At 42.4% G+C, this 12893-nt stretch overlaps 1 protein-coding gene across 3 annotated transcripts in view; it reads right to left on the bottom strand.

Moving 5' to 3' along the window:
• ptprdb (protein tyrosine phosphatase receptor type Db) overlaps nt 1-12893 on the bottom strand; it is a 151176-nt gene that overhangs the window by 28356 nt on the left and 109927 nt on the right. For 2 of the 3 annotated variants that reach the window (XM_067578531.1, XM_067578539.1), the window contains exons 9-17: nt 12375-12563; nt 7313-7423; nt 4938-5207; nt 4245-4354; nt 3595-3792; nt 3108-3233; nt 2824-2971; nt 2585-2730; nt 2265-2409 (exon numbers count right to left, since the gene is read on the bottom strand). In XM_067578531.1, coding sequence (XP_067434632.1) covers nt 2265-2409; nt 2585-2730; nt 2824-2971; nt 3108-3233; nt 3595-3792; nt 4245-4354; nt 4938-5207; nt 7313-7423; nt 12375-12563 — 1443 coding nt within the window. Of the gene's footprint in view, nt 1-1123; nt 1427-2264; nt 2410-2584; nt 2731-2823; nt 2972-3107; nt 3234-3594; nt 3793-4244; nt 4355-4937; nt 5208-7312; nt 7424-12374; nt 12564-12893 lie in introns of all 3 variants that reach the window. The other variant, XM_067578525.1, reaches the window with a different exon arrangement.

The following is a 12893-nucleotide window of genomic DNA, read 5'->3' as shown; positions in this document are numbered from 1 at the left end:
CAAACCTCTCAAGTAAAGGCCTTCACTTTAAGTGAAAGTTTATTAAGTTTATTTATTATTTTTTTTCAATAAAAAATTGATAAGTTTCAGGGGCAGATAAAAAACTACTCAAAAGTTGAAAAATGTAAAAATACAACTCTCCAAAAAATCTAAAACTTCTCTGATGTCTGGGAAAAAAGTCAAAATAGTAAAAAATGAGAGTGCTTGAGGAAAAACATGGAGGAAAAAAGCAGTGGAGGATAAGAAGCAAATGTAGAGAAAGATAAGAATGGCAGATAGAAAAGGATTTGTTGCCAGGGGCAGATAAACAGTGGCAGGCAGTCAAAAAGAAAATACTGTTATCAAGAAAAACCTCTCTGGTGCTGCCAAGAACTACACTTCTCCCAAAAAGAAAAGAAAAAATAAAAACCTCCAGCCACCTCTTGCTATCTGACTGACCCACACATAAGCACTCAGCTGGAGTTCTCAGCGGGAGAATAGAATATAAAGTATTAATATATCACATATCGATCTAGACACAACAAATTACAGTGATAAAAGTTGTCTTAAAGATATTCAGATAGTTGTCTGGGAGGTGGAGAGGAGGTGGAAGGGCAGGCGGTCAGAAAGAAAGGCCGAGGTGAGGAAAGGCTGAGGTACGGCTACAGCCAGAGGGTTTGTCTTGGTATTGTTAGTGAGGGATACTGTTATTCTAAGACAGGGAAATCCCAACCATCCCTTATCCCAAAAAAATAGGGGATTTAAGAAGAAAGGGAAAAATGCGGAAAAAAAGAGGCTGGTAAAAAAGTGGATAAAACGGCTGCTGGAGAAAAAAGGGGCTGTGTTGACAAGAGAAAGCAGCGGTGAGGGAATAGCAGGAGGAGTTTTCCGGTTCTGGTGGTTTTGAAGGAACAAAGGAGAGGTTTTCAAAACTGGAGGGTTTGACAGCGGCTCTTAAATGCTTCATCCGTTTAGCTTGCAGCTCAAGGATAGACAAAATGCCTTTACTGGCCAGTGGAAGAAACTCTCTGTGAGTTTAGGGTGCTTTGAGCTCATTAGTAGTATGTTAGTGAGATAGGAGGTAGGCATTGTTAGTGGGGCGGATCATCCTAAGACAGGCATTGAGGTTTGTTTGGGAACATACCATCTTCCTCGGTGCGGATAAGCAGCTGTAAACTTTCCGGTCCGTCTCCGGCTTCCGTCTGCGCCCGGACCGTTATGCCATACTCAGTCCATTTCTCTAGGTTTTCCAAGAGATACGGAGAACTTTCCGGATGAATTCCATCAATTCTTTTTGACGTTTTGTTGCCCTCGGTGGTGGAGTACTGGATGGAGTATCCTGTAATGATGCCGTTCTGAAACTCCAGAGGAGGTGGTGCCCAACTTACCAGGATGCTGGTAGAACTGGGACTGGTGCACGTGATGTCCTGGGGAGGTGCTGAAGGAACTGATTGGCCAGTTTTGAAGAAGTACAGTAGGGATTGTTTGGGTAAATGTAATTTGGTCATGTGTGCGAGTTGTTATTGGTGGGTGGAGAGGTGAGGAAGTGAGGTTTGCCGTGGAGGAATGGGGATGAGATTGAGCAGACGAGAGACAGAGAACAAAAGACAAAGAAACATAAAATGAAAACAAAACACTGGAGAACAGAAGCTCTTCAAAAGAATGACCCTCTGACTACAGAGCAAGATGACTGAACAAAGATACTGAATGATGGGTGTCAACGTCTGTTTGATAGAAATGTTTGATTCATGAAAACGAGTGAATGACTTAAAAGAGATGCAACACAAAAACACTGACTAGAGCTTAAACACACAAACATACCTGCCCATAACTTACTTGTCCTTACAGCCTAGCCAAGCCTGAGCGCTTGATCCATGATGGAGTTCTCACCTCTACCTATAAACCTCTGCCTTCTTACCTTGTTCTTATTGAATCTCTTACAGACCTCAGATTGATAGAACAACAACTGCAATATTTTTAGTTTGCTGCCAATCATCAGTGAGCTGCCTGGAAATCACAGTTTAGTTATTTGGTGTTGAAATATCCAATCTGAGGTCATTTAAAGTCTGAATTAACAACGGCCCCTTTGTGACAATGCAAAAAAGACAAATGTTATCAAATACTGTTGTTTTTACTGTTTGTTTGTGCTGTTTTTGTGTTTATTCTCATTTTTGCATTGTCAAAATTGAAACCCGTTTCTCTCTCGCTCTCTCTTTCGCAAATGCGCACACATTCACACACACACACACACATTCATACGCAGCAGTGCGTGCAGTTGGACCTACGCGTCTGTGGCGTGTCGATGGACACTTCGTTGGTATATGCACCAATTCCATGTTTGCTCCTGGCAGCCAGCTGGAAGGTGTAGGTGGAGAAAGGCTTCAGGTTCTTCAACAGGTAGGAAGTGGTCGGCTCAAAGCTCACTTTCTTCTGAGGGGACATGAAGACAACATGTGAGAAGGCACATAAAAAGCTCAGACTACAGTTTCCTGCATGACATTATGAAAAAAGTGCCCTTTTATGGATAAAGTTTGGGTGCTGATATTAATCTGTATTTGAGCGAATCCTCTCAGCTCTCGCCTTCTGTCCCTTCTTTCATTCTTACCTCCTCTGTTTCGTCAGCTCGTCGGTAAACCAGCTCATATCCTGTGATCTGGTTGTCGGGGCCGCCCTGGGGTGGGGCCACCCAGGACAACAGGATACTGGTCTCAGACTTGGCCTCACCCTTAAATTCTGAAGGTTGGGATGGAACTACAGAGTTGAGGACGAACAGGATAAGTAAGAACAAGGTAAGATATTTGCTTTCCAGAAGCTGACATCCTTCCTTCACCTGCTGTGTCTTACCTCCAGTCTTGGCTATGATCTGCAGGTCCTGGGACAGAGGACCGTCTCCTACGGAGGTGAAGGCCAACACTCTGATATAATAAGTCTTGTTGGGAGTCAAACCCTGGATGGTGATGAAGTTGGCGCTGCGCACCATCTGCTTCTCCCACTGCACAACACAAATACACAACGCAACGCATGAATGCATGTAGACACACAGATGCACACTCATTAGTCATCTCATTAGTTATCAGTAACCTGTGATCAATAAAAAGCAGATTAAGCAAAACCATGCAGGTACAAACCTGGTTGACTGGCAGCGTGTTGTCTGAGGTGTAGTAGACTCTGTAGCCCACAACTTGTCCGTTAGGTTCCTCCGGCTCATCCCAGTGGATGATTGCTGTTGTGGTGCTCAGCATACGACCTCTGACCTGCAGGGCAGACACGTAGAACTTATGCAACGATGCACTGAGATAAGATTGGATGTAATTTCACTGGAATAAGCTTTGTTGAATCTGGGCTTGAAGAAAGTAGATTTACTTCATTGAGAACTAGCAGCAACTTGGAGACTAGTTTTTGAAAACACTCTGCTATGTCAGAGTAACATGAATCATCCTGTATAAGGATCAAGGTTCAGATAAAGGTATTTTAAAAGAACTATCACAACAATTAACGTCAACTTCTTTTTCATAAACGATCAAAATGACATCCTTTAATACCTACATAAAAGATATAAATTCACTGTAAAACCTTTTTATAACTTAGCTCAACCCTTCAAGGCTTCAGCCTGACCTGTCGGGGAGGGGAGGAGGGGGCCTGCTCGGCTGTGCGGGCCTCAACCACCTCGCTGGAGGGGCCCTGGCCAATGGTGTTAACAGCTGCCACCCGGAAGTCATAGTGGGAGTAAGGGCTGAGGCCGCCTACGCTGTAGCGCGTCGTGGCAATGCCATCAATCTCTTTATAGGGGTCCTCAGAGCCTTTGGCACGGTGCTGGAGGAAGCAAGAGAGGAAGAATGTACAGATTTAAGGCTGCATTAGTCAACTCTGTAGAGAAGCAGCTCTATAGCAGCTCTATACACACTGGCACACAGAAAAATAACCATGATTTACACCAAAATATATACACCACATATCTAATGTAAGTTTCCTGTGTTCTGTGAATGGAGCATTCAGTCACTGCTGTTAAAGCAGCTTGTGTTTCAGAGAGAACTCAGAAGACACCAGATTTCATTTAAGCAATTTGGTGAGTTTATTGCTATCAAGAGAGACAGGAAGTCCTTTTCTTTTGCAGCCCTACTTACTGATTTAGGCTCTTCATAAGATTTTATGTTTATATAAAAATCCAGCGCAGCTTTAGCCATCTTATGTTCTGTATCTCAGAAACCTGCGTGCCCATGTGGTTACACTGGTACTAAATGTGTGCTTGTGAGTCTGTCACTCACCTGTATGATATAGTAGGAGACAGGTTCGGGGTTCCCAGAGTCCCAGGTGAGAGTAATGCTTGTTGCAGTTCTCTCCGTCACCACTGGGGTGCCAGGAGCCTTCGGAAGAGCTGAAGGAGAAACAATAATCTGATGATGACTCAGATTCACACCATCACTCTGCTCTCATAGTTTAATAACCTGAATATAATCAGTCACATCAAAGATAGTTTCAACAAGCCCTTTATTTCATCCAAATTATAAACTATGTATACCAACAAATTTAAACTGAATAGACAGTGAACACCAACTGCTTATTAAAACATAGAAAATTACCAGAAAACAGAAAAATAACGATGTTTTACTAAATATGAAGCTGAGGACAGAAAACCACCGTCAAAAGGCGAAATCAAGAAAAAATCCAGTTTTCCAAGAGAGGCGACTTCAAAACTAAACTCTTCATGTGGTTTATATACATACTACAACTGGATGTCAGTAGGACACTTTATTCTTTTTTTAACATATGTAAGAAACAAAATATTCTTTCATTCTTATTTCAAGGATTATATTTAATTGTTATCTATAATTATTTGACTCCATGTGGTGGACGTCACTTTCCTCACTGGTAAAGTAACTTACAGTTCTGACTCTGTATGGACGTGTTTCAGTTCACAAAGAGAACCAGAGTCTGACTAGAGGCGAGGTCAAACTCACCTTTCACGATGATCTGCGCCACCGCCTCAATCACGCCAAGCGTTGACATGGCGACACAAGTGTAATTGTTGGACTGGCGCACGTCGGTCAGTTCGAGGACATTGCGACCGATGGGCATGTCATCCTCGGGCGTCAGATCTTCGGCTCCCAGCATCCACTTCACGTACGGCATAGGAGAGCCCACCGCCACGCAGGTGATGTTGACGTTCCCCCCCGGCATGATCTCACTGTCCGCCGGGGGTATGGAGAAGCGAGGGGGGACGCGACGTACTGGACCAGATAGCAATAAAAGCAGGAAGGCGGGAGGACAGGGACCATTAGAAATTCATGAATGTGTTGTTTCATAAAGTGCAGCACAGTGGATAACAATCAGGGTATAGACACTGTAGGATGATATATTTTTTGGTTGTGCCATGTGCTCTCAGATGAAGTTTTATGGCATACAGAGAAGACTGCAAGCATTCAGACAGTCTGGTACATCACCACTAGGGCGCATGTGATATCAAAATGTTTTATTCATGGTGTTTATAGGTGTGCTCTATTAAATATTTTATGAACTGAAACACAAAAGATACTCACACACACAGACACACACCCAAAAAAAACCTCACAGCAAACACACATGCACTCACAGGGAAAAAAAAAAGAGATAAAAAGAACACAGGGTACAGTATATCTCAAAGGAGTAAACTGTACAGGCAGGTTTAAACCTTCAGTGCAGCACATAAAACAACCCAGACACACAAACACAAATGGCAGTTTAATGGAAGAAATGAAATACTCGAGAGAGACTCAAAACAGCCACACAGTCGTTACTGTACCAACCTTCTCTCAGCTCTGCAGAGGGAGGTGGGACAGAGCGCGGCAGGAGGAGGAGGAGGAGAAAAAAGAGAGGAAAATGGAAAATATCAGAGAAGAGACAGGAGACAGGGAGAGAAAACAAGTTAGACAAAAGAGCATGGCAAGGTGGCAACAAACAGAAGAAAAGCTTAAAAGAAAAAAGAAGAAAGAGAAAGAAACAAGGAGAGAAAAAAACAACCCAGAAGCCACAGACGGCCGGTGTGTTGGTGAAAGCCTTCCTGTTTAAGGCTCCACTGCTGGCTGTCTCCATAGACCGCCTGTCAAACACTCACTGAGCAGCACCGCAACATTTTACTGGCCCTGCAAGCACTGTTAGACGCACATCACTGACTCTGGGCTGTACGTCTGCCCATCTGTGTGTACGTACGTGCACATGTGTTTATATATGTTTTTTTAGTGTATGACATAGATGTGTGTTTATATGTGAGCATCCAGTTGTGTGTGTGTGTGTGTTTGTTACATATCCCCTGGAGCCTTGTTGGAGTCAGAAAAGCATGCTACACTGTTTAAAGCCTTTTTTGAGGAGGAGGGGAAGGGGGGGGAGGGGGGGGGGGGGGGAGGTGGGCAGACAACAGAGCAAAAGGCCCCGGGAATAAAAATGTCTCCAAGATTTAAACATTTGGTGCGTATGTGTATGTGTGTGTGTTGAAGGAGCAAAGAGTAAGAGACAGAGCCTGAGGAGGTGAGATGCCTGTCAGATTTGGGGAGAAACACAAGTCTTAACCAGACAATGATTTGGTTTTTCTCTGGGGTCTAAAGGCTAAGAAGTGAGGGCAGAGAGATTAATAGCCTGAGTGAAACATTCAGCGCTGCCTTAACTGATGTAAAGAAGCTCTCATTTTTCAAACCATCCTGTTTTATGGCTCTACAGCAAAGAATTATATAACACAGCAGGTTTAATAGCATGATCACATTAATATGATGGACGCACATTCCTAACAGAAGATGTAAAAACCTTATGTATCTTCTTGGAATAGACGTCCCAATATCTGCACATCCATTTCCAATGTGATCCTTAAAGGTATACTATGCAGGATTTCACCCAAACAAAAATAATCCCTGTTAATCATCATTTACTAGACGTGTGTGGTGGTGTATTTATCTGAAGACGCTACACCTTCTGCCTGTAAGTTATTATTTTGTGAAAGTTTGGGCTGTGAGGTTGGGATCTCTCTGTGCTTTTAGTCGACTCGGTGTTTTCCTGCTTCTCTGTTTCTTTCCTCTGCTGTGTGCAGCGTCTCTGTTTGACTGACACACACACATGCAGAGCAGAGAGGAGGCGTGTTTATTTGTGCTTCAGAACAATCAGAAACTGAACGTTTTATTACTCTGATCATGGCTTCCTTCTTGCCACTGCCACTCACTCTCTTCAGTCACTCTCTAGCTCGCTCGACCACCGCTGCTCTCTCTCTCTTATGAGTCTCTTAGGGTTGTGGGGGGGCAACTTTGAATTGTGGTATACCTTTAAATCTAAGTGCTGCCCTGGCTCTTTGGTTTTTATCCCCCTCTCTTACCTCTGACATATAGATTAGCCGGGGTGGAATAGCGTGTCCCATCGCTGTTGGTGGCAACACACTCATACTTCCCCTGGTCTGACTCTTCACTCATCTCTATCTGGAGCGCACCTGGATGGATGGAGGGATGGAGAGGAGGAGCAGAAAAAAGAGAGAGGAGGAGAGAGAGTCACACAGAAAGATAGAAGAGAGAGTGATCAAACAAAAGATGTCAGATAATTGGGTATAGTGCATTATTTATTAACATAGAAATGGTAAGAGCTGCATTAAGGGTAAATGAGTCTGAGGGCTTTTTCAGCAAAAACTGAACTCTGAGGTACTAAAAAAAAAGCCAAATCAATAAGGAGACATTAACAAGTTTCTACCAGTGTCAGCAAAAATCTGCCCAAAACAAGGGTCAGCTTCCTGATTAAGAAATGGGAGGAAAACAAAAACAAAAACAAAAAAATGCACTGATACAAAGTCTACAAAAACGGAGAATGTTCTTCATGCAAAGGCAGAAACAAATAAAACAAGCAGCCAAAATGTTGAGAAATCCAGTCACAAATCCAGTATTTTGAAAACTCTTTGCTGAAAATTGAGATGCAGTTATATTAGGGAGCAAATCATGTTTCACTTTGCAAGGATAAAACGTGACAAAGCTGTCGCCACGGCAATAAGATATCCCCAACCTTTTTCAGATCCACCAGTGGGATCAGGAGTGTGATGTCATTAAAAACACACCCAATAAGGAGGTAAAGACATCAACTGACCTCCATCAAGGCCAACAGATAAAAAAAAAAGAACGACATACGCAAAGCCTTGGGAAGGGACCGACGCTTTCTCGCTCCCTGAAAGTAGAAAAACTGTCAAAAAAGTCAACCAGAGGTTCTTTAAAGATGGTGTGGTAAGGCAAAAAAGCGCCCATAAAAACTTTATCAAAAAAGTGGTTGTTTGGGGCTTTTTATCAGTAATGAGAGAGAAAAGAGAAAGTAATGGTAAAAAAGTCATGAGGAAATGTGTGTGTGTGTGCGTGTGCACGTTTGTGTGTGAGCACACTAATGTCTGCAAGTGTGTCTGAGTCGTCGCCATCTGGACTTTTCAGGCTGAGCGAATAACAGCTGGGAGGGAAAACAAAACTGGGACGTTTGATTGGGCAAATATAGACAAGGTAGAAGGAGAGGCGGGTCGAGCTCAGGTCAAGACCCAAAAAAAAACAAGAAAAAAAAAAAGAGAAAAAATGAAAGAAAATCAGGTCACAAAAAACTTAAAGAAGCAAACAAACAGAAGTAAAAGTGAGAGAATGCTTTATCACCTCAAACTAAGCAAGAAAGAAATAAACCCGAGCTATAAACACATCATGCTTTAGACTGAAAACAAAGTAGCTACATGATGTTAAAGTGATGGCTACAGAAGAGAGATCACAACATGGAGAGGAGGGAGGCTATGGGTTCTGTATTATAGACTGAACGTTGAGGCTGAGATGGAAAAATGAAAGGATGCAGAGAGGATGAAAGACGAGAAAAGGGGAGGTGATTAAAAGTCATAGTATAATGAATTGCTTGCTCAATTCCAATCCCCCCCCCCTCGCACCTACTGCAGATCTGAGGCAGCTGGATGAGTTTTACCAATACAGCATGAGTCTCCAGTCTTGGACTGAAGCCATATTGATTAACCCATCCAGAGCTGTTTTTCAGATCTACGAGACAAGTAGGAACCGGGGGCTGGAATGGAATCAGGCCACTGTGTCATGTTGGTCCTCCCAGCAGTCTTACCTCGTATGGGCGTGCCACCTGAGTGGGCAATGAATGCACGAGATTAGAGAAGGAGAAGAAGAAGAAAATGTTAGTATACCACAGAAGGGGGAGAGGGGATAAGGCAGGGAGGGATACTGAAAGAAGGGAACTGGGGGAGTAACTTGTAAAGGAGAAGAATCAAATTAGAGAGAAAGACTCAAAATATAGATTCTTAGAGAGCGAGAGGAAGAGAGGCAAAAAAGAAAAAGACAGAATAAATAAAGCCTGAGAAGAGAAAGACAGATACTAGATAGACAGAGTGACAGACAGTGACAGAGCTATAAGGAGATGGCTCATTGATTTGACTTCATTGACTTGCAACAGGGGCAGATGTGGCTGTAGGAGGAGGGTAGTGTCTGCCCTGCACTCATCTGGGATTCTAAGTACACTTAATGCTGAGTCTTAACCTGCACTTGTCCCCCATGTGGATCAAAACCAGGTCTAATCCTGCTAGTAGAATGGTGTGCAAATGTATTAGGTACATCTGTTCCTTCAGGAAAAATCCACCCTCCAACACTCCTGGTGTTGTATGTGTTTCTCCCCAATAACTGGCAAAAGGTAGACGATGTGACATCACGTCAAAATCTCTGCAGCGCGACTACGACCGAGTCTGATAGCAGAGAAATGTTCAACAATCTCTCTCAATCTCAAACATCAGTAGGAAATGTCATGTTGGTGTCTCAGCTCCCAGACTCAAAGGAAAAGTCAAACTGTTCAGACTTCCATCTGCTAATAGTAGCAACCACACAGGCCAGAACACAGCCAAGAGAAATGTTACGTCTTCTGTAAGAGGTGTTGAGTAATTTTCATTATTAATTAATCTCTAGATTATTTTTGTGATTAATTAATCAATCAATCATGGGCCATCAACATGGTTAAAGGCTAAAGATGAGAGAGAAAACACACATTGAAGAAGCTGAAAACACAGAATGTTCAGAATTTATTCAATTATCAAAATTGTTGCTAATTAATTTGATGTTAATCAACTAATTGACTTTTCCAGTCTAAAGAGGTTTAAGTCTGATTTTGTTGTCTTAGCTATAGATCACACACACATTAGATATGTATAAATATCCAAGACATATTCTCAAGTATTGGTTGAACGGCATTGTGGGAAATGAAGGAAATCTGACTAAAGTGAAGGTCAAATGGAAATAATTCACTGTTAATTTTAAATATTAAATATGAATATAACAGTTTAAGAGTGTTGAAAGGTGGATTTTTTCTTTAATTGCCAAACTTGTCTGTTGTCTGTTATACTGATGTAAAAAACTACAACTGTCCACAATCAGTCCACTGCTTGTATGCAGTAGTAACCAGGTTAGCTAGATATAAATACTACACTGTACTCTACAGACAGTGTCTAGAAGCCTGAAGCCTGGTAGCCATTGATTTCCTTCCAGTGGCTCCACTAGAGGCCTACCTAACAGCCATCTTCAGTTGATGGCTTATTGACCAGTAACTCTATACAGCAGAGCGGAGAAGAGAGTAAGTGGGTGAGTGAATGACAGAGTGAGTGAGTGAGTGAGGGGAAGAATAATTGAATAAGTGAAGGAGTGGAAAAGTAAATAGGTGAGTGTGAGGAGAAAGTTATTATAAGTCTTTGGGTGTGGAGAGGCTGCAGGTGCACAGGTGAGGGTGAGGCCAGCTACGTCTAGGGTGACAGAGATACGTGTCAGTGTTTATGTGTGTGCGTGTTCATGTGTGTGTACTGTATATTACTTTGAATGTTACTTTAACCAAGACAATGTATGGATGCCTGCAGGCTTATTGTCAAATCGCTGTGTGTCTTGTCTTTGTTTCTGTGTGTGCATCTTTGGTACATTGAATCTGTGTGTGTGTCCAGTGTGGCTGTTAGTAAAATGCATGCCATGCATTTTAATAACACCTCAACATTGTAAAGGTGAGCAGCAGCAGCAGCAACAGTAGCAACATTAGTGAATACAGTATATAGAAGAGTGGACAGTGAGGGTGTGGGCCTCTGAACAGAAGCACTTACCAAAGGACTCTGTGGTTAAAAAGATACAAAGAGAAAAGAAACAGCATAGACATGGCATTATAATGGGACCATTGGTTACACAGAGGAGTTGTAGAAACACCTTGAAAAGCACTGGAACTCCAAAAAAAGAGTCAAGGATATTGATTACATACTACACACAACTTTTTGCTTGAAAGAATCGTAAAAGTCAACTATTCTGTATTCATCACATTGAAAAAAAAAGACTAACATACCAAATATTTTACATCTTAAGCATTGTAACAAATTCTGTTTTAGTGAAATAAAGATTAAAGTCTGAGCAGGAAGTTGAGGGTTGAGCCAGATAATTAAAAAACAACAAAAAACAAAACTGGGATAGAAGCAAAAAGGTTGTTTTCCATAAAGAAGCCAGAGAGTTGGGTGTCTAATCACAAGAAAAGGGTTTTGGGTCCAGAGTTGAGAGGGACTGAGAGAGGGAGGGGGGAAGCTACGACAAGTTACACTACTGTGGCTTTAGAAAAAAAAAGAGAGTGGAGCAGAATTTATTCTCTGTGTGTTTTTCCAAGTAATTTGTCTTTGAATTTAACAATTTCTGTCCATGTTTTCCCTCAGATAATGTGGATTCAATGTCCATTCCACCCCCACGCAAGACACTTTATAAAAAATAAGGAAAAAAAAGGTTATATGCTTGTTTAGTCACAGCAGTGAGCTATCAGAGAGAGGACATTCTCTCAGTGCATGCCACCATCACCTGGCTTTACCTTTCAACTTCTGTCAGCAGAAAAATGTGTTGAGATATGAATAGACAAGTAGCGCACTGGTGCGTGTTGTTAGAAATATTTTATAATGTTTTTTTTTTTTAGCAAGTGAGAAATTAAAGCCTTCGTAATGGTGATTTGCACGGGAAGACCTCAGAGAGTTTGGGAGAAAAGCGGAGAAAGTTGGGAGGCGCTGAGTTCACTTTTAAAAGGCCTTGAAGAGTTTAGAAGGGTTGGCAACTATTCACAGTCAACTCATACCACAGCAGCAGCAGAGAGGGGCATTTGAGAAACACAGCCAGTAACCATGGCAGGAGGGGTGTGGAACAGAAATAAGGAAGGGGTGAACGAGGGCAAGAATAACAGAAGCTTTGTAGGAACAGAAATATAAAAAAAATGGGTTGGGGAGGGGTAAAGGACAGAGGGGGGATAAGAGGGAGGGGATATTGAAAGAGGGATAAAAGCAAAGTAGGAGGGAAAATCTTAAGGTGGAAATAAAAGCCGGGATTGAAGGAGAAAGAAAAGAAGTGAAGGATAAACTTATTGGTTACCTGAGCGGAGCTGCTTGATTCGTCCGTTGTTATTGGATGTGTTGACCGGCAAGAAATCCTTGAACCAGGTAATTTCCGGGTCAGGGTTGCCGCTAGCAGCACAAAGCATGGTGGCGGTCCGAGAACGCTCGACCACTTTCAGCTGGGGACCCATATCTATGGTGGGGAACCCCGAGGGCAGCTGGTCCTCTGTGAGGATTAAATACAAACAGAGGTAGACATTACTCACATCTTTAACTCAGTAGCACCGTGTTTCACTTCTTTGTATAAGCCAACAGGACGTCCACATGTATTAGGATTAGACAGAATTGCCTTCCCTACAGGATAAAGCTGGATAATATCCTGATGGGAATATTACAATGTTCAGCTTCATCCTCAGGAGGACTTTCACACAAAGCCGTGTGCACGAGAACGTCCTGTCAGCTCTCACATTAAAACATATTCCACATCACCTCGTCATGGCTGCAACCAGATCTCACATTTACTGTTATAGTTTGAATGTTGTCAGGTAGCCAGTCA

This window comes from Thunnus thynnus, chromosome 3 (assembly GCF_963924715.1).
Source record: "Thunnus thynnus chromosome 3, fThuThy2.1, whole genome shotgun sequence".
In the NCBI taxonomy this organism is placed as follows: Eukaryota; Metazoa; Chordata; class Actinopteri; order Scombriformes; family Scombridae; genus Thunnus; species Thunnus thynnus.
This window is presented reverse-complemented; position numbering and strand designations above follow the sequence as displayed.